The sequence below is a fragment of the Rhincodon typus genome, chromosome 13 (genome assembly GCF_021869965.1).
Source record: "Rhincodon typus isolate 14 chromosome 13, sRhiTyp1.1, whole genome shotgun sequence".
NCBI classification, from domain to species: Eukaryota; Metazoa; Chordata; class Chondrichthyes; order Orectolobiformes; family Rhincodontidae; genus Rhincodon; species Rhincodon typus.
The window spans coordinates 67,821,657-67,848,767 of NC_063344.1; the positions used below are offsets into that span (position 1 = coordinate 67,821,657).

Consider the following 27,111-nt stretch of genomic DNA (forward strand, 5'->3'; position numbering starts at 1 on the left):
TACTTGCTGTGAACGTTTGAGCTTTGTGAGACACTAGTGCTTTATTATGACTAGGAAGCCCATTGTATGCTTGCAGACCCTTTGTTGAGGCATTGGTTACTGAGATCCAGAGCTCTGTGTCCATCTTCTCTATCCTGATAGTTATAGGCAGACTGAGAAATCCATGCACTGGAAACTTAAGCTAGAATTCAATGTTAAGAATAGAGTCAATTGACCTTTAGGCCATGTTAATCACAGGCCCATCTGTTCCACAGGGGTTTCCTGCACAGCAAAAGAGGCATTGAGTTAGATATGCATGTTGACATGTTCCAGTTGATTTCCCAATTATGGTGTTTTTGTCTGTTAAACAATTTTGCCACATTATCTTCTTTCATGTGGATTATTGTTATGTGGAGAATGTTTTCAGTTGAAGGATGATCGTACAAGGTAGTTCCTATCACTTACTGTTTCCCCTGCATCTATAAACATTCCAAAAAGATAATTCAATTCAAACTGGATGAGTTATATACTCTAAGACATTTTTGTTAATGCAAACTGAACCACAATCATAGCAACCCATCCATTTGAAGCTTTTTTCATACTTTGTCAAGGAGTTTCCCCAGGGGTAGTTATCAGTTAACAATCTGTTAGAGTTATTAATTTTGGAATTATTTCAATTTTGATTTATTATGTTTTTAATTGATTTCTATAAATGTCTATGTAAAAAAATGCAGTAAATGTCACTGATTATTTTTACACCAGACAACCATATAGTGTCCATTAAACTGACCCCTAAGTATCCAATTAAGATTGATAATCCAAATTCTCTGCACTGATATACTCTGCTAGTGGTTAATATTTTTGGTTTTGGATACTTAAAGACATTTCCTCCTAACATTTCAAACCATTTTGTGGATGTATTCACAACAATGTGTGTTGCTGAATTACTTAGATCAGAAGGTTCCAGGTTCTATTCTTGGTCTGTGCTGAGTTTTTGAAGGGATGTTCTGAGAAATTTCAGTGTCCCTGAGAGAAATACATCAATGAAGCTTCCCACACTTTGCCATTATCTGGTGATGCCTCCTGAAAGCTGTAAACATTGGGAAGGGGATACATTGTGATGTTTTTCTTTTATTATTCTTTCATGGGATGTGTGTCTCACTGGCATCCCATTCCCTAATTTCCCTTGAACTGAAAGTTAAACACATTGCTGTAGGTCTGAAGTCACATAATGGCCCAGACCACTTAGGGATGGCAGATATTGTTCCCTAAAGGACAGAAATGAACCAGATGGGTTTAGTTTATGTCAATCAATGATTGTTTCATGGCCAATATCACATAGTTTTATATTCCAGATTATCCAGTGAAATTTAAATTCCACCAGCTCCAAATCTTCGTCTGGACCTCTGGATTACTCGTCCAGTGATACTACCATGATGCCACAGTCACCTCAACTATGCTGTTTACCGTATCAGCATAAAACTCACTATGTGTAGAAATATAATTTGGACAATGGAACTGTATTCCAACATCAGTCATTCTAGGATGAACCACAGGCTGTTGGTTTAGAGAGGTCCATGTGCTGAAGGAATAAACAACAGCATCTTCACAAAACAAGGTTGCATTGGGAGAAATACTTGGAAGCAATACCATTAATAATTAACAATAAAACTGTCACAGAATGATCTTCTGAGCACAATAAAAAATAACTGTACACAAGGTTACTTCAGAACCATTAGCAACTGTGTTAACGCTGAGATAAAAGCCTATTTCATAACTTTATGCATTATCTATCTTATTAAATCAAGTTCCCTTTCGATTCTTCGGGCGCACATAATAAAAAGTAAAGTTAAGTCACGTTTCTTGCCTTGCTCCTGTGTTGGGAATTTGGGGCTTAAACTCAAAAGATATAATTGAGGAGATGATCAGCCATGACAGAATGGCAGGCAGGCTTGATGGGCTAAATTGTCTCCTCCTGTTCCTGTGTCCCCTCTTCAGAAACTTGGGGTCATAATCCAGACTAATGTGACAATGCAATGCTGAGGGAATGCTATACTATAAGAGATTGCACTTTTCATATGAGACATTCATCCAGGGGCACTTCTGTCCTCTCATGTGAATCTATAAGAGATAGCGCTATTCATTGAAGAGTAGCAGAGGCCAGGATAACATTCATCCCTGAATAGTAGAAAGGATTATATGGTCATTTATCACATTGTGAGACTTTGCTTTCTTCAAATTTTCATGCAGTAAAACAACAGGGATGCTTCAAATGTATTTATGTGACTGTGAAGCACTTAGGAATTTCGTGAGCTCAGAAGGTGGTGTATAAGTTGGGGGAGATAATGGTAATGTCACTAGTCTGATGATCCAGAGGTGCATGCTAATGATCTGAGGGCAAATGTTCAAATCCCAACAAGGCAGCTGGTGGAAGTTAAATTCAATTCATAAATCTTCAATTGAATGCTAATTTCAGTACCCGTGGACATGAAACTAATATAGATTGTTATGAAAAACCCAGTCAAGGGCAATTAGGGATGGGCAACAAATGATGGCCGATCTAGCAGCATCCACATTCCATTTAAAATATGCAAGATATTTACATCTACATGGTGCAGACACAGATGGATAGTGTCAAGAGTGAACACAGAACCAAAATTCAGCAAATGTTCCTTCAATGATGTGAAAATTCTGGGATAATTTTGAAAGAAAGTGGTAAGTCCTGGCATTGACCACAGCTTAATATTGACTGCAATCTTGCATTGTCTACAGCCAACTCCATTGACTCCACACTCAAAATGGCTACAGCCTTTCATTGACTACAGCCTGACATTTAAGTCCAGACTAGAAACCCCTGCTGCTTAGGATGAACTGAAGTGTTGCATTGACTGCAGCCTGGCATTAAATGCAATATGACATTGACTGCAGTCTGGCATTAAGCTGTGCTTTTGCGTTGACATCAGCTTGGTATTAACTGTAATATTGCAATGACTGCAATTTCGCATTAACTACAGCTTGACATTGACTGTCATTTTGCATGTACTATGATATTGCATTGACTGCAGCTGGGCATTAACTGCAATATCATATGAACTGTAATATTGCATGTAGTAGAGCCTGGTATTAACTGCAATATTGCATGAACTTGAACTGTGATATTGCATGTAGTACAGCCTGGCATTAACTGTAATATTGCATGAACTGCAGCCAGGCATTGTCTATGATATCGCACTGACTGCTGCCTGGTAGCAATGCTAGTCACAATGACCCATCAAGCCCGGTCCAGGCTTGCGGGGACTGACGCCGCATCACGGCGCTGGCCCCGCCTCTGGCCGACGCCTAATGGTCAATGTCGATAGACCCGCCCTCCTATTGGAGGAGGGAAGCTGTCAATCCACAACAGGAACTTCCGGTGTTTTGGGGCGGAGTAAGGAATGGCGGCGAACGGAGGGGAGCAGCAGCAGCAACAACAACAGCAGCAGCAGGCTATGGAGAGTGAGTGAGGGGAGAGATGGATGAGGAGAAAGAGGGAAGGAGAAAAGGGAGAGAGGAGGATGAGGGGAGAGTGTGGGAGGAGTGGGCTTGTAAGGGCTGAGGTTGGGGAAGTGAGTAGTGGGGAAGGGCGGAATGAGTGAGTGAGTGAGTGAGTGAGATGAAAGGGGAAGGTCTAAGGACAGGGAAAGGGGAACGGTGAGGGAGAAGGGGAGGTCTGAAGGGAAGAGGGAAAGCAGGTGGATGGAGAAGAGAGAAGCTTGGGGAGTGGGGGAGGGATAGTAAGAGGGTAAGGAGTGGAGAGTGTGAGGCAAGAGGGAGGAGAAAGAAATTTAGAGGTGGAAGGTAAGAGGATGGGTAGATGGAGGGAAGTTCAGGGATGTGGTGTTAAGGATGAGTAGTGGGGGAGCCGATAATGGTTGTGGGGGAGGGAGCAAGCAGAGGGATTAGATTGAGGGGTATTAGAGGTGGTAGCAGGGGGTTGTAAAGCAGATGTGTGATATGTAATGAAGGATGTGCGGGCAGGTAGGGAGGGATGGCATTCAGGGTGTGCATGGGAATGAGGATGGATGATGTGGAGTATTTGGGGAATGGTGTTAGGATTGGGGTGAGAGAGAATCTTGAGGGGTTTGTGTTGGGTTATCCTGTAGGTGGTTGAATGAAGTGTTGCTGGAAAGGGGCAGGGATAGAAAGTAGGGAGTTCTTGGAGTAGAATGAGGTCAAGAGCATGACTGGCTGTTGAAGAGGGTGGAAGAGAGTGTATGAAGGGCTGAAGGGAGGTAGTGAGGATCTGCGAGGAAAAGAATCAGCGTGCACAGCCGCGGGAGGATGATGAGTTTGGGATGCGTAAATGGGGAGAGGATAGTGATGAAGGTGATGGAGTTGGGCATAGGAGGGTGAGTGAGGGACTCTGCGAGGTGATGGAGTGGTTTGGTGAGGGAATATGGTGAATTGGGGGTGTGACTGAGGGAGCAACAGCCAAACTGCTTTGGTTGCTTACAGGACGACATTTTCAAAATGAAATAACAATTGCCATGTCATGTTTGATAGTTGACAGACGTGTGGAATCTGAAGAGTCCGGTGATGAAGAAGGGCGAAAGAAAGGGATGATCGATGAGTTACCTCAGAGTATAAGATTGAGGGGAATTGGAGGGAGCGCATCAGGTACCCAAGTTCTGTAGTTTTATGTTTGGTGCATTTACAAAGCTCCAATGGCAAACGATGGATTTGTTCCAAAATGCCTTCACCTGACCATGCTGCTTTTAAGATGGACAGAGTACTGTAATTGAATCTGCTGCCCAGCCTCTGTCAAATTTGCTGCCAGGATTCATGCCAAAGTTTCTTGAATTTGATATTTCTCCTCCTCCCCTTGACATTTTTGACTTCTGATGGTCATCTTGTTGCATATTAAGTTGCTATCACCAGCTCCTCGCTTGAAGTATGGCCTTTGTCTCTGTGTCCTGCGGTACCTCGGCATACCTGCCCACCGCACAAAGGCCCCTTTATATGATGTAATTTGTTCTTACCTGTCATTTTCTTTTTTGCCTACGTCTGGCATTCTCCAGCTTTATTTTTGCCCGTAAAATTTACAAGAGAAAGGGCAGCAGCTTTCGGGTTTCAATTGCTCTCCATCTTAAAATAATTTAGAAGTTAAAAGTAAAAAAATTGGAAATTTGAAATAAGAGTTCGCTGGATCCAGTAGAATCTGGAAAGAAAGCAGTCTTGCTACAGAATGAGTTATTACAGATGCGCAGTTTATAAAGAATCAGAGAAATTCATTCAGACTTTGTGCTAACTTATTAAAGAAGATGAAGTAGTTCCATTTTCCTGTCATTCTTCCATTTCTATGCAATTGTTTTGTCACTGCAAGTATTTATCCAATTCCTTTTTGAACCATGCTAAAACTGCTTTTGCTAGTCTTTCTAACAGTGCAGTCCAGATTTTAACGGTATGGTCAAAAGTATTGTGTCTGTAGTTTTTGACCCCTCGGCCTCTGCCCTTAACAAGTTTGGTCTATGTGTGAATCCAGACACACAGCAATATGATTCACTCTCAACTGCCCTCTGAAATAGTCTAGCAAGCCACTCAGTAAAACACTTCAGTGTTCCTACACACTGTTCTGTAACAGTGTAAAAGGCAGCTCGCCCACCACCTTTTCCAGGTACATATGAACAAGGAACAAGAGTAGACCACTCTGTCCTTCAAGCCTGCTCTGACATTCAATAAGATCATGGCTGATCTGATTTGTAACCTCTTCTACACTCCTGCATATCTTCGATAATCTTTCATCCCCTTGGTAATCAATCATCTGTCATTAAAAATATTTAGATTATGCATCTATTACTGAATTCCAAAGACCACCTGAGGATACAGGCCTAGCTTGTCTAGCCTTTCCTCATGAGGCAGTCGGTTCCATCCAGATATTAGTCTCTGGAAACAATTCAGGGAAGGTTTACATGTGTCAACACCCTTCCCTATGTATGGTGACTAGTACTGTACATGGTACTCCAGATGCACTCACTAATGCTCTATATAACTGAAGCATAATCTCCCTACTCTTGCATCTGATTCCTCTCTAAGTCAAACATAACATTCAGTTAGCTTTCCTGATTACTTGCTGTACCTGCATACTAACCTTCTGCTTTTCATGCACTAGGACTGCACCTCAGAGCTCTGCAACCTGTCGCCATTTAGATAATATCCTTCCTTTTCAATTCTTTCTCTCTTCATCCAACTCATTTCTAGAAATTGTAATTAGGTGAGGCACATCACTCGTGACATCCTGCCAGCTTGAAAAGGACCCACTTATTTTTATTTGCAGCTTCCTGTTAGCCAGTTAATCTTCTATCTGTGCCAATGTTATTGCCAGTTCCGTGAGCTTTCGTTTTCTGCAGTCAACTTTGTTGTGGCACGTTATCAAATGCCTTCTGGAAATTGAAGTTCATTACATCCACTGGTTCCCCTTTATCCACAGAACAAATTACTACTACAAAGAATTCCAATAAGTTAATCAAAAGTGATTTCCCTTTATCAAAAGCCATAATTACCTTGAACTTATCCAGTGCCCTGTTATAATGTCTTTACTAAAGCTTCTAACATTTTCCCCATGACAGACATCGCAAGTGGTTGGAGATCGGCATAAATGATGCCATGCCAGCAATGCTCCCATCCAATGTATAAGTTTTCTTTAGAAAAAGTGCATAACGAAAGAAAGAAAAATAAAGCCCCACATCTATAAAATTAATAAGCTGTAAATGGATTAGGTTGAGAATGGGCAGGTCTGTCCCTTGTGGGCTGCAAAGTCCAGGGAAAACCATACTGTCTCCTCATCACCCCGGCACTCCAGCTTTTCCTTCCATTTCATATGCAAAATTCCAGAGTTTGCAGATTAACTTTGCTATGATTACCATTTGCCACTATATATTCTCCTTATGCTACTTGTGTGTTATTATGGTGAAATTCAAATAATTGATCGTAGCTGGTGAGTTTTCTTTCAATGTCATGCCAATACAGTCACATATGTCACTCTTATTTGTTCAAAGATCACCCCCACCCAGACTTCTGCTTCCACTTGCCCCAATTTCCCCTCCCCAAGGGATAACTGTGCAAACAGGAGATGATAAACAGATGGAGGACAACATAAGACTAAAAGAGATGCCACAGGAAAAATGAAAGAGCATGTACAAGCCCAGAGAAATTGTACTCTTGTGTATATTTCTCAACAGCAGTGGGTGTAGTACCACTTGACCACTTTCATTGGGCTGGCAATGCTCACCTAGTTCCTGTAGTTCAGCACCTCTTGTCTTGCAATGATGAGGAACTTCAATGATATCACAGCCATAATTGTTATGAAAGGAAAGTGTTTAGCACACCTTGAGAGTTGAGATTGCAGTTGAAAGGGCTGGTGATACCAGAGACATGCAACAGTTGGCTTGGAATAGACAACAGAAAGAAGGGTAAAACCCGAAACGTTGACTTCTCCTTTCCTCCAGATACTACCTGGCCTGCTGTGTTCTTCCAGCCTCCTGTTAGTCTACCTCGAATTCCAGCATCTGCAGTTTTTTTTGTCTCTGAAAATTACTTGTTTGCCAAAACTACCGTGGCCCAAATTTATGTGAAGATTTGTATGTGGCAACCTAAGCCTTTTCCACTAAAATTGCCTTTTGCCATACTGAGGGTAATGTACCATAATTCTTAATATGGAGCAACATTCTGAGTTCAAGACCTGTTCCTTCAACTCTCTTCAACAAGATGAGTGAGAGCTTTTGTAAAGCATTCATTAATATGATGAGTAAACAGTCTGAAATGTGTTCAGTTTCAGCGTGAACCTCATTCCCAGATATGTTTGTTTATGCAACAAATTCCTGCTCTTTGGCAATCACCTGTAGTCCTTTACTTCCAGCCAGGTTAGGTGTTTGGCATTTCAGGATTGTGGGCTCTTTGGCTGGGGATGGCTTGCCTGTTTGTTCTGGTGCCTTCCTCCTTGTAGAGTGATTTCCAAGGAAAGATGAAGGAGGACTGTTGAGACAATCTTCAGTGAGTTTGAAACTTGAGTCGCTTATAAACACATAACGCTATTCATTATGCAGACCCAAAGTCTTGGGTCCCCTGTACCATATAGTTCATAGTAGGCCATAAATCAAATTGTACCAATTCCAAAAAGCTTCATCTGGATATGAGAGATACTTTATGGTATTCAGTTGTTGCTGTCACTTGTACCTTTGTGTGCAGGCTTCTTGCTTTCAGTACATTCTGGGTAAGTAGAAGTGTCATATTTTAAATTGAGATATTTAAAACTAATTTTAAGGTACAAATTCACAGTATAGACAGTTGCATTGTAATAACACATTTAAGTAGAGTAGATAGTTGTACTTTGGCTGGGCAACTTTTAAGTTTTCCGAATCAACAAGGAGCTCCCATCTAACGGCAGGTTGTAGCCTCCTGAAGTAACCCTCTCCGTACTGACAAGCAGACTTGAGGCATCTTGGTTCTTGCCAATGAATTGTAACAAATCAATTATCTCCTTAGGTAATGTCACCCTGTCTTGAGGCTGTTTCCATTATGAATCTCCATTGTGGACCCTATCTAGAGCAGTACTGTTGCAAAATATCTTTCTCTGGGTTGTTTTGATCGCTCATAAACCCCTGTCCTTTCTGCATTCCCTAGTTTGTACTCTCCCACTCCCCAGACTTTCTGCTTTGTCGGATTCCTGCAGGGAAAAATGGGAAAGTCTTTTGCAGAAGCAAATGAGACAGAGACTGGCGACAGTTACCAAAGGCAATCAGATGATAGATAACAAGAAAGCTGAAGCAAGTAATGGGATCAGAGAGGACAGAAAATAAAATTGTGTAGAATAATGGGAAAGAGGTGGTGGAATCAAAAGGAGAGAGATATGTTAATAGAGATGGTTAGACAAATGGTGAGAGGACATGAAAAGTGCATAAGAGGGGTCTGACAGCTACAACTTGCTGTGGTGGTGCACTGGAAATCAAGCTCTGCTAATCTTGGAGTCATCACAAAAGTTAAAGATTTTAAAAAGTATGCAAAGGTTTCCCAATCCATTTATCTTTTAGACTCAGTTAAGCACAGACCAGGTTTATGTACTTAACAAGAATTACTATTTATTTATAAGTATTTAGACCTGCTACAGGTAAACGATTATGAACCATTGGCACGTAACTACTAACTAAAACTCTAATCCCATTATCAACTCACCCTTACACACATGCACCCTTTCAGACAGTGGAAAAAGAACATGGGTGTTATGGACATAGGGAAAGATCAGGAGTGCAGGTCAGTGGTTCAGGAGTGCAGGTCAGTGGTTCATGAGATGATTTTTGATCTTGTGTTGGTCAGAATGCCAATTCTCGGTCATCCTTTTCCAGATGTTTCCACTGGTTTTCAAGAGGCTTGCTTATAGGAAGTCTCTGACTTATAAACTAAAAGTCACAGCTTACAGCAACTGCTGAAGGCAGACTAAAGTGGTTCCTTCAGTCTTAAACCTCCCGACTGTACACAATCCCTTTGTTCCAGTTTGTCTTCAACCACACGTCTCTCAGCTGCTAGTTCAAGCAGCGGTTAATCACTGTCTACAACGAGTGTCAGGTTACTTTCAGATGAGATTGCTGCCCTTAGTTTTAAGACTTATTTCTTATTTTGCAATTAAACATACAAAGGAGGGAAAGAAATAAAGACATGGTCTTTACAGTAGGAACATGACAAATAGGAGAAAGAATTGCTCATATGGTTCCTCAATCTTGTTCCATTCTTTACAATTATGGCTTCAAGGCTACCCTCCCCAACCTCCTTCCAAACCATCCCACCCTGATTTCAGTCAGTGATGGAATATTGATAACTTTCTGGCTTAGAGAATTCCAAAGAGTAGCAACCCTTTAAAGTGAAGAACTTTCTCCTCTTGATCCAAAGCGTTCAGCCCTTATCCTGAGACTATGACCCTTTGTTCTTAAATCCTCCCTTTCCAAGAATGCAGCAACTTGTCTATTCAATGGCCTCCTAAAGTAGGGTTGCAAACTGTAGTTTTTGGGTTCGACATCTCCATCGCAGTAAGGCCACTGTAGGCATCCAACTAAGGCATACCAGCTATGCTCCCTCTTTAACAGACCCCACTCTATGGCCTTCTCTCTGCTCTCTTGTCGGGCCTCCCCTACCCCAATTCTCCCTGTTAATCCCTCTCTAACCGCCCTGGTTAGAAAATCTCAGTGCTGCAAAATCTGGAAATTGGAGGATATTGCAGACAAGAGAGAGGAAGAAAAAGCAGCCTGGCAAGTGAAGTGACATGTTAGATGATGCATACTCATGCATTTGAAACCAGTAAAATGATAGATGGTATGAGAGTACCTATTCCTGCATTTTCAGTTGTATGTAAAGATTAAGATATTGACAGTTTAGATCCAGGCAGCGTGATGGATAAAGAAATTTGTGGGGAAAAGAATTGAAACTGAATTGCAAATAGAAACAGTGGATTTTATAGTCTTCCTTTTCTAAGAAGATTAACTGAGCAAGCCTGACCTGGGGAATTAGGGTCCCCACTAACTGCTGGATTGTGACCAAGGATCTCTAACCCAAGTTTGCCTATCAAATGTTTCTGAATAAAATCTGTGAAGAGAGATGTGTAATTGTCTTTGGTTTCGTATTTCATTACATAAATATTAATATTGATTAGGCTAATAAAAAAAAATGCTAAATTCTATTTCAGGAGAACCAGATACGCCAGTTGATATTGACGCTATCATTTTGGATCCTGAAGCAGAGGTAAGTCACCTCTAAAAGGAGTTTTGCAACATTAAGAGTTGCAAATGGAGGTTGTTGGATGAATGGTATTATTACTGTAGTTCATTGTTTTTGGTTCAGTTAGTCACCTTCATGTATTTCCTGCTATTGAGTGGCGTTAGATTCTAAAGTAGGCTGCTGCTGTGAACCTGTTGAACTCTGGCAGACGCCCTCTCATGAGGTTCCAGTTCATAGCTGAGTGTGAACTCCTCAGGTTGATGGTGCCTCTATTCACCTTCCTGCTTGCAGCAGCAAATCCCAGGAAGTCCTTTAGGCAAATCAGTGGCATTAACACTGCTGCATTACTCACTAAGTTGCTGTTCAGGTGAAGGCATCAATACTTACTGATCCTAGGAGGAGATCAGGTCATTTGTGAATTGAAATGGGTAAAGTGCTATTATTCCACAGGCTGATTCTCCATTCCATTTGTGCTTGGGAGTTGAGCAATTCTGGTTATTACTCAGCATTGACAGATATCCATATTGGTTGGTTGTAACCACTGGATTACAGCTTCCTAATATGTCAGCATATAAGTCTTTGCCAATCCTACTTCTGAACATTCACCTGCTGGTATTCCCTGCACATATACTTTATACAAGTCCTTCCAAATCAGGTCCCATTTTCTTTTTATTTAAACCATTTTACTAATCAACCTATTCAGAGATATTATTACACAAATCAGGAGCAGGTGGAACTTGAACCCGGGTGTCTCAGTTCATAGGTAGGGACACTACACTGGCCACAAAAGCCCCTTCAAGTAAAGCTTCATAGCATTAGTTGCTAATGTACTGCAAATGTTATTCTTAGTGAGTCCTTTCATTAATCATAGCAATCTACAGTGTGTAATGCATTAAGTAATCTATTTGAGAAGTTCCTGTTTGTTGTCACTTGTATGTGCAGTACCAAAATATATCAACCCTACAGCCAGTTTGCCATTTTCTTTTGCACCCACGTGACCATTTCAAATAGGCTGTATCGTGTGAGCAAGGCAGAGTAAAAGATGATCTGATTAGTATGTGAACTGCTGTAGTCCTGTTCCAGTGAACTGAGTTTGAGACTGGTAATCTTGAACTCTGAGCTTTATGGATTAACTGCTTATGATAAAAGAAGTATGCTGTTATTGAGGTCTTATTTTCAAATCCAGCAGATGTTATTTTAGATTGTGACGGAAAATTGTTAATACAACATCGGTGTAGTTCAGTTTTTCTTCTTGGAAAATTGTGTTCTAGTTTCAAATATTGCTGTCAGAAGCACTGAGGTCCCAGTTAAAGTGCCTAGTCTAAACTCTGCACCTGAATGTACCCTTGACTTGTTCAGTATATGGTAGAATAACTAATAGTCAAAGAAAGAAGGGGTTTCAATTCTAGTGTTTTTGGCGACCATAATAGATCTCAAAAGTCTTACGACCAATCGTGTATTTGTTTTGTGTCCAGAAGTGCTCTTACAACTGAACACTTGTTCTTTCCATCACTAAATCACCCACCAATGTGAAATATTCCCTGTAACATGGAAATTGCTGCATCCGATTTGCTCACAAAGTCCAATGAATGACAATGTGGTAATGACTAATCTGTACTGTATTTGTGATGTCGTTTTGAGGTATTGACATTGACCAGGATGTTGGAGACAATTACCCTGCTCTTTTTAAAAAGTGCAGTGGAACCTGAACCACAACTTCTGTACTTTGGTGCCAATGCTGTCCGCTTTCAGGTGTTTAACTCCTAGAACTCCTGCTGCAGGCAGTCCCTCTGGGGAAGCAAGGGTGCATTGCACGTTAAGTCTGCCTCCCCTTTTTAAGGCTTATTTTTCTTTAAATGCATTATTTTGAAAGGTTATATGGGAATTTTGGGACCTGATTGTTCATTGCATGTTGCAGGTCCTTGGATGTACATTACTGCAGTTGCTTGTAAATTATTGCCCTTTGAAGTGATATGATTTCACATGCAATAAGTTGTCAATTAACCGCAACTTTTTAATGTTCTCTCCCATTCTAGTTATATATTCCAAGTAAGCAGTCTTGGATGATGGATTTTGGAGCAGTTTTCACTTCAATGCAGCTGATTATTTTGTGCTTTTCTAGGATGTTGATCTCAATCACTGCAGAATTGGAAAAATAGAAGGATTTAATGTACTGAAGAAAGTGAAGGTGAGATCAGTTGACATCCCAGGTGTAGTAGTCCATTCTTTTACCACCTCTGCACATCTTAATTGTTTCTGTTTATAGGCACTGGATACATTGCTGCTTTGTGATGATCAGTAAAGACCCTCAATAAAGTCTTCACAGATGACTTATCATCATGTCTGTTTAAGTACTCTGTCACCTCCATATCCACTATATTCCCTGTCTCTCTCTATCTCTGATTCGTACCTTTCCTGCTAATACATGAGATAAGTATTCGGTGGAATGCAAGAGGTTAGGCGTTGGTATGTTGGGATTTTACTTGAATCATAAGAGGAAGCCAACATATAAAGCTCAACGCATAGTACATCAGAATATCTGAATCATGGGGTCTTTAATTCACTCCCCACACCGCTCCTTTATCTGGGTATTTTCTGAAAGAAAAGTTAGGTTTTCAGTTCTCTTCTTGACAACTGCTCAGACCTGCCATTGCCTATGAGACTTGAGAGTTCTCTTCAGTCCTTCCGTAATGGAGTGACTGTAGTCGTGCTTGTGCATTGATTGGAGCAGTGGCGTGTAAAGCTAAGTCCAGTGGTGAGGTGGCTGCTTCAGGCTTGCCACATTGCATGCTAGCCTACTTCTGGGGTTTATTCCCATTCCATTATTACCGGTTATGTATCCATGTACATCCAGCTTTGAGATTATTACAGTATTGCTGACAAGAATTGGATATTTGAAAATTAAATTGAATTGATCCTTGATTGGTGCTGTGACGATTGCTCTTTGGCTGAATTTCTGCCTATTTCTGTATTTTGCTGTGTGGTGATTCTTTCTGATATGTTAGGACTGTCTGCAAATTTCTGACAGATTTTCTTTTAAACCCTCCTGGTTGAGATCAGCATTTAATTCGCTTGTGTCCTGGCATTCCTGTAAAATTTGCTTTTTGACGTGCTGCGTTGACATCCTGTTTCACTGTGTATTACATGTTACTGGTCCAAGAATGGGCTCCAAATTTGGGTTCCCCTGCTGTCTATTTTGTTTGAACAGGTCACTGCTCAGGAATGCTGGTCTCAAACTGGATGGTTCTGAAGCTGAAGCTAACTCGATTCCAAAAACTAAACCCGCCCTGGAAAATTTTCCACGCAACGGGAATAAGGTGGAAATTTTGATGTTCAGATCAAGAAATATGCAGAAATAGTTTCCCACCCAAAAGTATAATCAGTTATAAAAGTAATGTAATAAATCAAAACCCACAAATGGTATATAAACGAGCATGATTTTCTACAGAGAGCTTGAAAGATACAGAAACATTGCTTCCTCTGTATAGCTAGGCTAATCACTTAAACTAGGTGTCAGTAAACAAAACCTCCAGTTCTGAGGAAGGGTCACCAGACCCGAAACGTTAACTCTGATTTTTTTCTTCACAGATGCTGCCAGACCTGCTGAGCTTTTCCAGCAACTTCTGGTTTTGTTCCTGATTTACAGCATCTAGAGTTCTTTCATTTAGGTGTTAGTAAAGTCTGTTGACAATCTCTGCCATCAAGTGTTCGTGCTTACTCAGATATATTGTACTGAATCAGAGATTAGAGGAGGTTGACGCCAACACTAATTACATCCTATGACCCTACATGAGCACTCACCTTAGCCAACATTGCCGTTCTGTTCCTCATTGCTTTGGTATATTGACTGAGTCAAGAGACATAAACAATACTGTTGTCCTTGCACTCTTCTACCAGGTATGCCTATTTGTAATAGTTATTTAATTACAAAATTGAAACAAATTGCAAGCTTTGTACTGATACCAGAGTTAGTTAGCCCATGAGTATATCCCATGCTTAAGTCTTAATCTTCTGCTGGTGATAGACCTGTGTCACTGTAGCTAGGCCCACATTGTATCTTTTGCTGACAGTCACCTAGGTATTATACCAATACCAGTAGAATTGCATGTTATATAATTTAAGGCTATTTCATTCCTTGAAAGCACCATGTGGGACACGCTGAATTGTAATTAATAGGTAGTCATTTTCATGTGTTTAAGGAATTTAAGTCACTGGCCAAGCAGAGAATCAATGCTAGATTGATATGTAGATGTGAACTCAGCTTGATATTTTAATTGATGGACTATTGAAAAGATTGAAGTTGTATATATCAGGCAGTCAAAGTAAAGACTTTTTTTTTAAAAATTGCATTCCATCCATGGGATGTTACTCGTACAATTAGTAAATCCTTTAATTACCTACCAACCCTGTTCACACTGCATGCATTCACAGCAGAGCACGCATTTTTTTTTCTTCTCTTGATGCCTGACATTTCTTTAAATGTTGCTCTGGATGTAATAACACAACTATTCCAGTTGTAATAATAAATATACATTTGTAGCTGGGTATTTCAGTGCTGGAGTTCTGGCCCCTCAAGTGCTTCCTGGTCTCTGGGTTTATCCTAGGTACTGTGTCTTCGTCAGAATCTTATTAAGACGATTGAAAATCTTGAACATCTGATAACACTCCGGGAGTTGGACCTGTATGACAATCAGATCCATCAACTAGAAAATCTCCAGACGTTAAAGGACCTTGAGTAAGTATTAAAACCAATTAAATCCGTTTCTTCAATGATGATTCCAGTGCCATGCTCTAGTTCTTTCAGTAGGAACGTATTGTCATAAAGTCATTACAGCCAGGGAGTAATTCATTCTACCCATTATGTTATCTAGAATAATCTAGCCCCTTCGTTTCCCAACTCTGTCCTAATGATCCTGTAAGTTCAATTTCCTCAAGCAACCATCCAATTTCCTATTGAAATCAATAACCTCCTCTGCTTTCACTACCTTCCAGTGCAACAAGAGATCATTACCACTTGATGCTACCCCATCCCTTCGCTTATCTCTTGTTCAAAGCCTTAATTCTGTTTCCTATTTGTCTGTTCAGCTAAAGGGAACATCTCTTCTTTATTTGGCTTATCAAATCCTGCTATAATCTTGTACACGTGTCAAAGCTTCCCCTCAGTTTTCAGTGTCTTTTCAATAGTTCCATGGAGAGCAATTCCAACTTATAAATTAAAAGCAAAATGCTGTGGATACTTATAACATGGAATAAAAACAGAAAATGCTGGAGAACGTCAGCAGGCATGGTAGCTCTGTGGGGAGAGAAACTTAACATTGAGCCCAATGTGACTTTAAGAACTGAGGCGAAAGATTGAAAAGAGACCTAAGGGGTAACTATTTCCCATAGAGGGTGATGCGTGTATGGAACGAGCTGCCAGAGGAAGCAGTGGAGGTGGATACAGTTACAGCATGTAAAAGGCATCTGGATGGGTGCACGAATAGGAAGAGTTTAGAGGGATATGGGCCAAATGCTGGAAAATGGGACTAGGTCAGATTGGGATGTCTAGTCGGCGCAGACAAGTTGGATCGAAGGGTCTGTTTCCATGCTGTATGCCTCAATGAAAGGGACTGAGAGGGAGGAGGAGCAAGTATAGTAGGTGAAAGTGCCCACAGCAAAAGACGAAGGGAGTGCTTTGGGGTTCTGAAGAAGTCATTGGACTCAAATATTAACTTTGGTTCTCTCTCCAGGTAGAAAAGTACGTCATCAAGAGATGGTTATAGAGTCTGCCCAGGGACATAAAATAGATGTGACGCTCAAAAAGCACAGCAGGTCAAACAGCATCTGAGGAGCAGGAAAGTCAATGTTTTGGACCAAAACCCTTCTTCGGGGGGAGGAGGATGGGAGCCCAAAAGTAAATAGAGGGAGGGGTTTGGGGTTGGGGGAAAAGAAGGTGGGATGGTGATAGGTGGATGCAGGTAGGGACATAGTTTAAAGTGAGGGCAAAAATTGGATAGCTGGAGTATAATGTGGGAAAATATGAACTTGGTCACTTTGGCAGGAAGAATAAAAAAGCAGTAAACTATAAGTGGAGATAACAAGGTGTAGAGCTGGATGAACACAGCAGGCCAAGCAGCATCAGAGGAGCAGGAAGGCTGACGTTTCGGGCTTAGACCCTTCTTCAGAAAATAAGTGGAGAAAGATTGCAGGACTTGATAAAGAAGGGTCTTCTGGAGCGTGTACATGAGTCATATAAATTTAGTTTACAGGTACAGCAAATGGTTAGGAAGGCAAATAGAATGTTGTCACTATTGCAAAGGGAACTGAATATAGAAGTAGGGAAGTTTTACTGCATCTGTGCAGGACTCAAGTGAGACCACATCTGAAGTAGTATTTAGTTTTGTATCCTTAAATGAAAAATTATATCATTGCTCTGACAGTATTTCAGAGAAGGTTCACACAACTCATTCTTAAGATGAAGTGCTTATCTTAAATGTTGAACAGGTTTTGGAGTTCAGAACTTGTTGAAACATAAAATGTCAAAAGATTTGATAAAATGCATATACAAAGGTATTCCCTCACTTTTGGTGGGGGGTGGGAAGTGGAAGAGACAGGAAAGATAGAGGATGTACTTTAAGAATAAGAGATCTACCTTTTAAATCAGAAGGAGGGAAATATTTTCTAAGTTTCAATAAAGTTGTGGCATTCTCTTCCCCCTGAAGGTAGTTAAGGTTGGATCTTTAAAACTAACTCAGCCTGAATTAAATTTTTGATAAGCAATGGGAATGGGTTATGGGGTCAAATGGGAAAGCGGAGCTGAGGCCATCACCAGATCAGCCATAAATCCGTTCCGAAGAAGTCATGTTGGACTCAAAACATTAACTGTTTCTCTCTCCACAGGTGCTGTCAGACCTGTTGAATTTATCCAACATTTTCTGTCTTGATGTTGAATGGTGGTGCAAGTTTAAAGGGCCAAATGCTCCTATTCCTATGCAGCATTTCCTCTAATTTTCTCTCCTGCTGCTTGGGTCTCCACAATCCATGTTCAATAGTGACAGCTGGAACTGGATGTCAATATTGCGATCCATGTGTTGGCACCAATCACACGCGGAATACCAGAGTGGCTGCATGCAGAGCCGTACAACTTGAAGGGAACATTATCCTATGTTCTGGGCCTTATAAAAATTCTGCATAACTTCCCTGCATTTGTATTCAGTGCCTCGATTTATGAAGCCCAAGTTCTCATAACTTTCTATTTAATCTCTCAATATGCCTTACAACCTTCAAAGAGATAGGTAATTGTTCCTTCAGCTCTCTCTATTCCCAAAAATACTTTTGAACCCTGCCAAGCAGACTACATTTTGTTTGCCTGATCCTTTTGAAATACATCACCTCAAACTCCAATGGTCACTTATCTAATGATTCGATTACCTCATTCAGCCTTCGCATTGCACTTGATTGATATCGTCTTCACTGTTTGACAAACCTCTAAATTTGGCATCAGTGGATAAGGTTTCAGATCTGGTGATTGATTTCAGAAACCATGACAATTTCTGCTCCCATTAGGTTATAGCTACAATCCATCCATTGTACTATAGATATACAGGTGATTCCTTGTAAAGGCTGATGATTTCTGGGGAATGGCCCCACACCAATGTCCAAACAGATTCCAGAGATTGGTGGAACGCTAATAGAATTTCACAATAGGCAGCAGCTGTTTAATAAACTATTTATTTGGATAGAGAAAGCCTGAAGGTTTCATGCTGTTTCACCAATGGCCGTGTTTCTTAAGCTGAGTCAGCATCTCACTTGGAAACCTTGACTGTACATTGCAGAGATCAACGCCTTGGTAGGGCTGTTGAACTGGAGTGACTTCTTGGTACCTTTCTCTTCCCTACAGGATTTTGGATCTCTCATTTAATATTGTGCGGAAAATTGAGGCTCTTGAGTCTCTGACCAAGCTTAAGAAGCTCTTCCTTGTGAACAACAAAATCTCAAAAATAGAAAATATTGGTCACCTGGATCAGCTGGAGATGTTGGAGCTTGGTTCAAATCGTATTCGGGTAAGTCCAGGCTGGAATGGCCACTGGGACAGACCAAATCCAGGATGGTTGTGGGGGTTGGAGTTTGTGTTAAGGTGAAAGGCTTAAATATCTAATGGAATTCTGGCATTACCTGAAATCATCTGAGGATGCTCTTTTTGATAAGGATTCAAGAAAGACACCAGATAGTTAACAATGTACCTTTCTGTTACTAATGCATAGTATCTTTAAACCACTGGCTGGAGTACTACCTGAGGGCGTTTTAAGCGGTGAACTGTTGTACAAGAATTGGAAGTTGCTTGTAAACAGTTGTGAATGTGGAGATGGTGGTGATGGGATGTTTTGATTAGCTGCAGTCTTTGTGATACTGCCCTCAGTGACGTTGGACAGGGGCTGACCATGATGTATAAACGAGTCAGAGTACAACTTGAAACTTTCAGCCTGAGACTGAGGAAATGTGAACGTGTGAAAATCTTATCTCACTAACTTGCTGAAGTTTTTGAAGAGGTAACAGAACGTTGATGAGGGGCAGACTGTTGATGTGGTATACATAGTCATCCAAAAGGTGTTCAACACAGTGCCCCGACAGACTTGAAGAAAGTTACAGATATGGGATAAAAGGGTCAGTTGCAATGTTGATACAAAACTGGCTGAGGGATAGGCAACAAAGAAATACGGAGGTTAATTAGAATTTTTCAAGCTGTGAGAAGTTTGTGGTGGAGCTCCCCAGGGGTCACATTGGGGACCCTTGCTTTCCTTGATGTATATGAATAAGCTGGATCTTAGTGCAGCAGGGGGCAATTTCCAAATTTGCAGACAACTCAAAACTTCAGGTGTTATAAGCTGTGAGAAGAATATTGTGAACTTTGCCAGCTTGTCAGTACCGTTGGAATGGACGATAGGTGGCAGGCAAAGTTCAATGCAGAGAAGTGTGACATGATTCAGTTTGATACAAAGTGTTAGAGAATTGTGAATAATTGGACTGCAGTTGTCAGACTTCAAGGTAAAGAGAACTTTTTATTCGGGATATCACAGACAGTCAGTGCTAACAAAAGTTAGATATCGAAGACTCTGCAGGAATGCAGAGTTACAGGATATTTATAGGAGATAAACAAGTCAACATGACAGATAACAGTGATCTCGTTGTCCAAAGCTTAATGTTCTCCAGAAATCTCCTCATCTTCCTGAGCTGCAGGCTTTATTTTTCTGTTAATGTTTAGCTAACATGCACTTATTTTACTGACTAGGGCAAAAATGTGATTAGATTTTACTAAGATAGTAGTTACTAAGAACTGGGGCGGTGGGGGGGATTTGAACACTGAGTTGACACTTCCTTTTAATGTTCTGTCTGTCATATAGTCCTTTTGCCTTTTCGATACTGACTTTTCTTGAACCTTCTACAACGTGCTAATTTCTTCTGCGCAAAGAATGTAGAGAGACAGTATAAAGTAAGTAATATTTTTAAATAAAGTACAGGAGAAAAGAAACCTGGGTGCTTATGTACATTGAAGGTAGTAGGACGGTAGACAGCTGTTAATAAAGCATAGAGTATCTTTGGCTTTATAAGTAGGGGCATAGAGTACAAGTGCAGGGAGGTTATGATGAACAGCAAAGGTGAAATATAGGTGGTAAATTTGCAGATGACCTGAAAATTGCTGTGGTAAAGAGCAAGAAGAAGGCCTCGGACTGCAAGACAATATTGATGGGCTGGTCAGATGGGAAAAACAGTAGTGCATGGAATTTAATCCTGAAAAGTATGATGTGTTGCATTTTTTGGAGAACCACAAGGGCAAAGGATTATACAACAAGTGGTAGGATCCTGGGAAGTACAGAAGATCAGAGGAATTTTGATTTGCATATCCGTAGATCGTTGAAGACAACAGGACAAGTAGATATGATGGTTAAGGAAGCTTATGAGATGCTTGCCTTTATTAATTGAGGTATTGAATGCAATATCAGGGAGGTTATGATGGAGCTGTATAAAATGTTTATTAGGCCAGAGCTGGATTACTGTGTGCAGTTATGATCACCACACAATAGGAAGGACGTAATTGTACTGCAGAGAAGATTCGTCATGACATTTCAGCTATGAAGGGAGACTAGAGAGGCTGAGGCTGAGGCTGTTTTCCTTTGAGCAGAGAAGGCTGAAGGTTGACCTAATTGAGGGGCGTAGATGGGAAGAAAACTTGGTCCTCAGCGGAGTCCAGAACCAGGGGAAATAGATTTAAGGTAAGGGGCAGGCGATATGGAAAGAATTTGAATAATTTCATTTTGACCCAGAGGATGATGGGTATCTGGAACCTGCTTCCGGAAAGAGTGGTGGAGGCAGGAACCTTGTCACTTAAGAAGTATTTAGATGAGCACTTGTAACAATATACTGTACAGGACCATGGGCCAGGTAGGTGAAAATAGGATTCAAGTTGATAGGTTTGGTGACTGCTGTGATGGGCCTTGTGGAAATCTAAAACTGGGAAGTACAATTTCAAAAGAATTTCAAAAGTCTCCTATTAAAGGCAGCAAAGAGGCATTTCTTCACTCGGAGGATTGCTTGCCTTTGGAATTCTGTTCTCCAGAGAGTGGTCAAGGCTGGATTATTCATTGTAGTCAAAGCAGTACTTAAGAGTTTTGATCTGCAAGGAGTTGAGGGTTGTAGGGGCAGAAGGAAAATGGAGTTAAAGGTGCTAATCAAATCAGTCATTATCTTATTGAATGGAGGAGCAGAGCTAAGCAACCAATTTTTTTTTTCTATATTCAGAGACTCTGGTTCCGAAGACAGTGGAAGTAATCTCTTTTTTTAATTTATTTTTCACAGGTCATAGAAAATATTGAAAATTTAAAGAAACTCAGCAGCTTGTTTTTGGGTAAAAATAAAATCACCAAATTACAGAACCTGGATGGGCTGACGAAGCTCACAGTTCTCAGTATACAGGTAATTGCTCACCATGAAAACAGAGATACTCATCATTGAGTACATTCAAACAGAGCTGCTCCTTTGGAATCTAACATTGAGGAATGCAAAGCAGTATTCCAGGCTGTAAGTTGTGTTTAGCTATGTGGGCTTGTTACTTGGAGCTGTCACTGGATTCTTTTCAACTCTTAAGTAACCTTGCAAGCCACTGGATGATCCAGACTGAGCAGACTCATTTACCAGTGCTGTATGTCTGGAAGTTTCGTGTTTCCATAAGGTTTACCGTCTGCTATGCCCTTTAGCATACTAGGTGCCACAGAAATGTGTTTTAAATCTGCACCTAACTTTCCTCATGCCTAATTGTTTTTAACCATATGATACTCGAGTGCAGCATTCATGTCAAATAGAAAACAAACAGAGAGAAATCTTTGAAGCTTAGTTAGGAGAAACCTATTGATGGCTTTGTTCTTGCCAGATACTATGCTCAACAGAAGTGAAGTTTCAGGGATTAACCTGCTACTGAACTGTACTGTCTTGTTAATGCTTCTGCACAGATGGTTAGTTTGAATGCACCATAACCTTTCCTTGCAGAGTAATCGGCTGACGAAGATAGAAGGGATGCAAAGCCTGGTCAACCTGCAGGAGCTTTACTTGAGTCACAACGGCATAGAGGTGATTGAAGGCTTGGAGAACAATGTGAGTCCCTGTTGCAGCCTGTTCATTTCTGGACACTGGTTAACACTTCATATGAGAAGGGTAGAACTAAGACAGTCAAAATCTTCAGACAGTGCAGTGTCATAATACAGTCCTTCACCTCCAATTCCAGGTTAGTTCAGAATGTCGTCAAAATAAATCGTACATTTTACACAATGAAATGCAGGTGTACTTTTCCAGTGATGATGTTCATGAATGCAGGGTGATTAACCTGCATTTCTATAGTGTCTTTCATAGGCTTGGGATTTGTCACGGGCTTCACATCCAATGAAATTCTTTATGGTAGTCACTTATATAGGAAACAGAAGACAATTTTTACAGTGAAGTCTCTAAAATAGCATAGAATAAATAATGGTCATGTTTTGGGTGAGGGATAAATGTTGATCAGAACATACAGCTGTCTTGATATTCCAGTACTGCTGTGGAATCTTGCACGTTCACTGGGAGAGATGGGCAGGGTCTCAGTTTAGCTTCTCATCCTAAAGTTGGAGTCTCCTGACTGTACAACTCTGCCTCAATGCACTCATTGTTAAACCTGGATTATGTACTGAATTCTCTGACATGTTGACCATGGCCCACTTGTGCCCAGGATAACAATTGTAAGGGATGTTTTGACCTTGACGTGAGTGGCAATTTTGTCTTGATCTTAAATTCTACATTTTTCTTTCCTCTTGTGTATTATGTATACTATAAAATTCACTGTTCAGTCTATGTAAGTATCATGTTGCAATCAGTCTACATCTGTGGCACTTTGGGTGGGGTCGATGGAATTCATTAATATTTAATTGAGATGTGGTCATCACTGGGAAGGCTGGCATTACGTTTTGTACTGTCTCCAGGGAATGGTGGAAATTCCTAGGGATCAGTGCAAAGCTTTTTCACATAGCAAGTGGTTAGGATTAGAGTGCAATACATTTTATGTCAGCCATCAGGCTTGTCAGAGTAACCATCAAGGTCTTTCACTGAGTACGGATCATATGCCAGTACAATCAAAATTCCACTGTTTACCTAACACAAGCTGGTGTGACTGCATCTGGTTTTCGTGCCAATTACAGAGTCACTTACTGTAGACTACATTTCAGCCATGTTGCCTCATTTCATATCTGTTTCTCTGTTCCAGAAAAAATTAACAACTTTGGATATAGCAACCAACAGGATTAAGAAGATAGAAAATATCAGTCACCTGACAGAACTTCAAGAATTTTGGGTAAGTTTGTTTAAGTCTTGAGTAGACATTGCATTAGTGAAGAGTACCACCCCAAATTGACTTCCTATTTTAGAAGGATAGCTTCTCATTGAAATTGGCTTACATATAGTAAGCACTGTTTTACACAGATTGGCATCTATATTGAAGAGTACAGGACATTGGGAAGGACAGGGAACTAGGAAAGGTGGAGGACTGACTAATAATTAATGATGGATGACCTAATTTAGGAAACCAGGAAACAGAAGCAATTTGAGTGAGAGAAGAGTGGGTTCAAGACTAGTATTTTAAACTTAAATAAGGGAAATTGTAAGGGCATGAAGGTAAATCTAGCTAAAGTAAACTGGCAAGTTGGGTTAAGGGACAGGTTAATAGCAATGCAATGATAGACATATTCCGGAATGTCTAATAGATACATTTCAATATGAAAACGCATATAATTACGCCAGACTGAGTGGCAGGTCAGGAGCTTGGACAGAATATGAAAAGTAGCAAAGAGTGACTAAAAGATTCAGGTAAAATTGCCATAGTCCCACAAGACCAAAAGGTTGCGCGCTCATCAGAAATGACTGGTGGTGGTTTAAGCTGAGGCGAGAGGATTGAGTGAGGAGAGTCCTTCAAGGTAACCTCAGCTGGTGCAGGAATTGAACCCACACTGTGAACATCACTCTGAACTGCAATCCACCCAACTGAACCAATCGACCCCCTATTTTAAAGAAGATTGTTAAGGATGGAAAGTTGGCATTGAGAGAAATCTAGCGGAAAATACAAAGCAGTTAGACTACTTAAAAATATTTGAAAGGGAAAAGACTTAAAATGAGCATTGGTCCTACTAAAATTAAGTTTAAGGGATTAATGGTTATTGTGGCAAATCAAAGCTCATGGTGCAGGGGTAACATTGGCAAGGATAGATGGTTGGGCAGCTAACAGGAAATGGGAAGCATAAACAGATCATTTTCTGGTTGCAAAAATATAATGAGTTGTGTGCCATAGGGATCACTGCTGGAGCTTCAACATTTTACAATTTATATAAATGACTGTGATGAAGGGCAGCACTTGCATGGTTGCTAAATTTGCTGATGACACAAAAAATTGGTAAGGGCATAAGTTTTGAAGTGGACATGAAGCTACAACAGAATATTGATAGTTGAAGTGAATGGGACCTGCAAGCAGGGAATGTAAAGTTCGCTTCGGTGGGAAGAATGGAAAAAGAAGAATGGAAAAAGTAGAATGAGGTAAACTGAGAATGATTGTGGAATCCTGAGGTGACGAGGGAGAGACTTGCCAAGTCACAAAAATTATAATGCTAGTACAGCACATCGGGAATGCTAATGGGACACAATTTTATGACCAGAAATTGAACATAAAAGTTAAGGGCTTAATGTTTGTTATACAAGGCATTGGTTGGACCACATCTTGGGTACTGTGTACAGTTTTGATCTTCTTATTTTGGGAAAGAAGTATTAAAGAAAGCATTTTATCTAAATGTGAGAGATTGTAGAACACCTGAGGTTCAGAGGGATCTGGGAGTTCTAGTGCATGAGTCTTCAAAAGCCTAGTATGCAGATACAATAATTAGGAATGCTAATGGATGTTATGGTTTATTATAAGGAGAATTGAATACAAAAAGTTATGCTCAAGTTGTACAGGGCTGTGCTAGAACATGTCTGGAATACTGTGTACAGTATTGGTCACCTTATTTAATGAAGGATGTAAATGCATTGGAAGCAATTCAGAGAATGTTAACTAGACTAATTTATGGAATGTTGCTCAGTTAGCTTAGTTGGCTGAAAAGTTAGTTTGTGATGTAGAGTGATGCCAATAGCATGGATTCAATTCCTACACCAGCTGAGGTTACCATGAAGTACTCTCCTTCTCAAGCTCTTTCCTTGCCTGTGGTGTGGTGACCTTCAGGTTAAACCACCACCAGTTGCCTGTCTCTAATTACAACCCAGCCAGTTTGGGACTATGGTGACTTTACCTTACCTGGAAATTCTGGTCAGCCTGACGTGTGGATGGGTAAGAGGTGTCCTGCTTGAAATATAAAGTGGAGGAGGGGTGCAGTGAAGTATTCAAATACAAACTTGATTTTAAAAATTGGAGTAAGCATTGAGTTGATTGTTGGAATGAAATGGGCAGTGTTATTGCAGTGGTCCTGCTACTGGGTGTTAACTCTGGGTCAAACAGAAAGTGAAGGTCACATAGCCTGATTTACCCTGAGGAAATAGTTTGGGAGGAATGCATGCATCAGTCAAAGTGGATGTTATTCACTTGATGTCAGCATGGAAGCCACACTGGAGGGATTTGAACAGCGTTTGGGAACTGCTGAGCAGTGTGTGGTTGGGAGGGAATGGCAGGAAGGTGATACCTGAGGAGAGGGAGGCATTACTAATATCAGCAAGGAAATGGAGCTGATAGCGCCTGCTGAAGATTTGATGGGCCTAATGGCCGCCTTCCATGATTATATCAAATTCAGGCCAAAGAAAGCATAATTTTATAACAAATCCTTAAATTATTCCTGGAATAACCAGTTGCCTTGAGATTGACTATCTGCCTTGTGTTTGAATAGTTTTTCTCCCTTGAATTTTCAGATGAATGATAATTTAATCGAGCACTGGAGTGACCTTGATGAGCTGAAAAATGCCAAAAATCTACAGACGGTGTACCTTGAGGGTAATCCACTGCAAAAGGACCCACACTATCGGAGGAAAGTCATCTTGTCGCTCCCCTCTGTGCGACAGATCGACGCGACCTTTATCCGATTCTGAAAGGGAAGCAGCTCCTTATTACTGACTCATTTGGAGGAAGCTCCAAAGTTTTACTTGACTGAGGCTCTTAAAGTATTTGATAAAAGCACTAAATTATAGCTAAATAAGCCGATGCATGATTTTTGTTATTGATTCCTGTCTGACATCTTGTATGCAGCAACCTTGCACAATTTCTAAGGTGACCCAGAACCTCATCTTTGGCTTGTGAGGGGCAAATGAGTCTGTTTTGTTTTGTTTTGTATGGAATGAATATTAAAGGCACTGAACTGCATGGATTGTACCCACTGTATGGTCTGCAATTCCAAAGGAAATGGAGAAGGTAGAAATCTTCACTAATGTGGCACAGAATGGTCTCAAAAGTTAGGTTACTTTGATGCAATATGACTTGGCTGCTTTGAGTAGGACATGTAACCAAGAGCTTTCCAATAAGGGGCATTAGTGCAGGCTGCCTGTAATATGCTAGTAGAATATTTGTGCTGGGTTGTGCTACTTGTAGGGGCGTACCTTATTTTCAGTTCCTTTGACTCACTTAAACACAGTAAGGTGTGTAGAATGTTCATTGTTTAAACTCTTTGCTGTCCTGTCTGCCCTTTCTCCATTGTTTCCTATCCAGAGTAATGGTTGGTGTGCACTTTCTCTGATATTTTTGTCACCACCTTATGTGCGTGTCTATGTTGCACAGCTCCTCTGAGCTAACCTGATAACGGCAGTATCCTGAACTCAGGAAATGGTGGTTCCCAAGCTGGAGTGTGGTATGAAATGGGTACTATGCATGGC

At 40.7% G+C, this 27,111-nt stretch overlaps 1 protein-coding gene across 1 annotated transcript; it reads left to right on the forward strand.

The window, feature by feature from the left end:
- The first annotated feature begins 3,363 nt into the window (after positions 1-3,363).
- On the forward strand, positions 3,364-26,605 carry ppp1r7 (protein phosphatase 1, regulatory (inhibitor) subunit 7). Its single transcript, XM_020510783.2, has 10 exons — positions 3,364-3,474; positions 4,522-4,635; positions 10,688-10,743; positions 12,842-12,907; positions 15,324-15,454; positions 18,599-18,761; positions 21,553-21,669; positions 22,240-22,344; positions 23,483-23,569; positions 26,158-26,605. The coding sequence occupies exons 1-10, from the start codon at positions 3,414-3,416 to the stop codon at positions 26,332-26,334; spliced, it is 1,077 nt and encodes a 358-aa protein (XP_020366372.1). The 5' UTR covers positions 3,364-3,413; the 3' UTR covers positions 26,335-26,605.
- Positions 26,606-27,111: the final 506 nt, after the last annotated feature.

What these genes read in the sequence shown, in the direction of transcription:
- ppp1r7 (XM_020510783.2), top strand. Translation starts at nt 3,414, where the DNA reads ATGGCGGCGAACGGAGGGGAGCAGCAGCAGCAACAACAACAGCAGCAG. An exon ending in ATGTACTGAAGAAAGTGAAG is followed by an intron (nt 12,908 to 15,323) that starts GTGAGATCAGTT and finishes GGTTTATCCTAG; the next exon opens with GTACTGTGTCTTCGTCAGAA. An exon ending in CAGAACTTCAAGAATTTTGG is followed by an intron (nt 23,570 to 26,157) that starts GTAAGTTTGTTT and finishes TTGAATTTTCAG; the next exon opens with ATGAATGATAATTTAATCGA.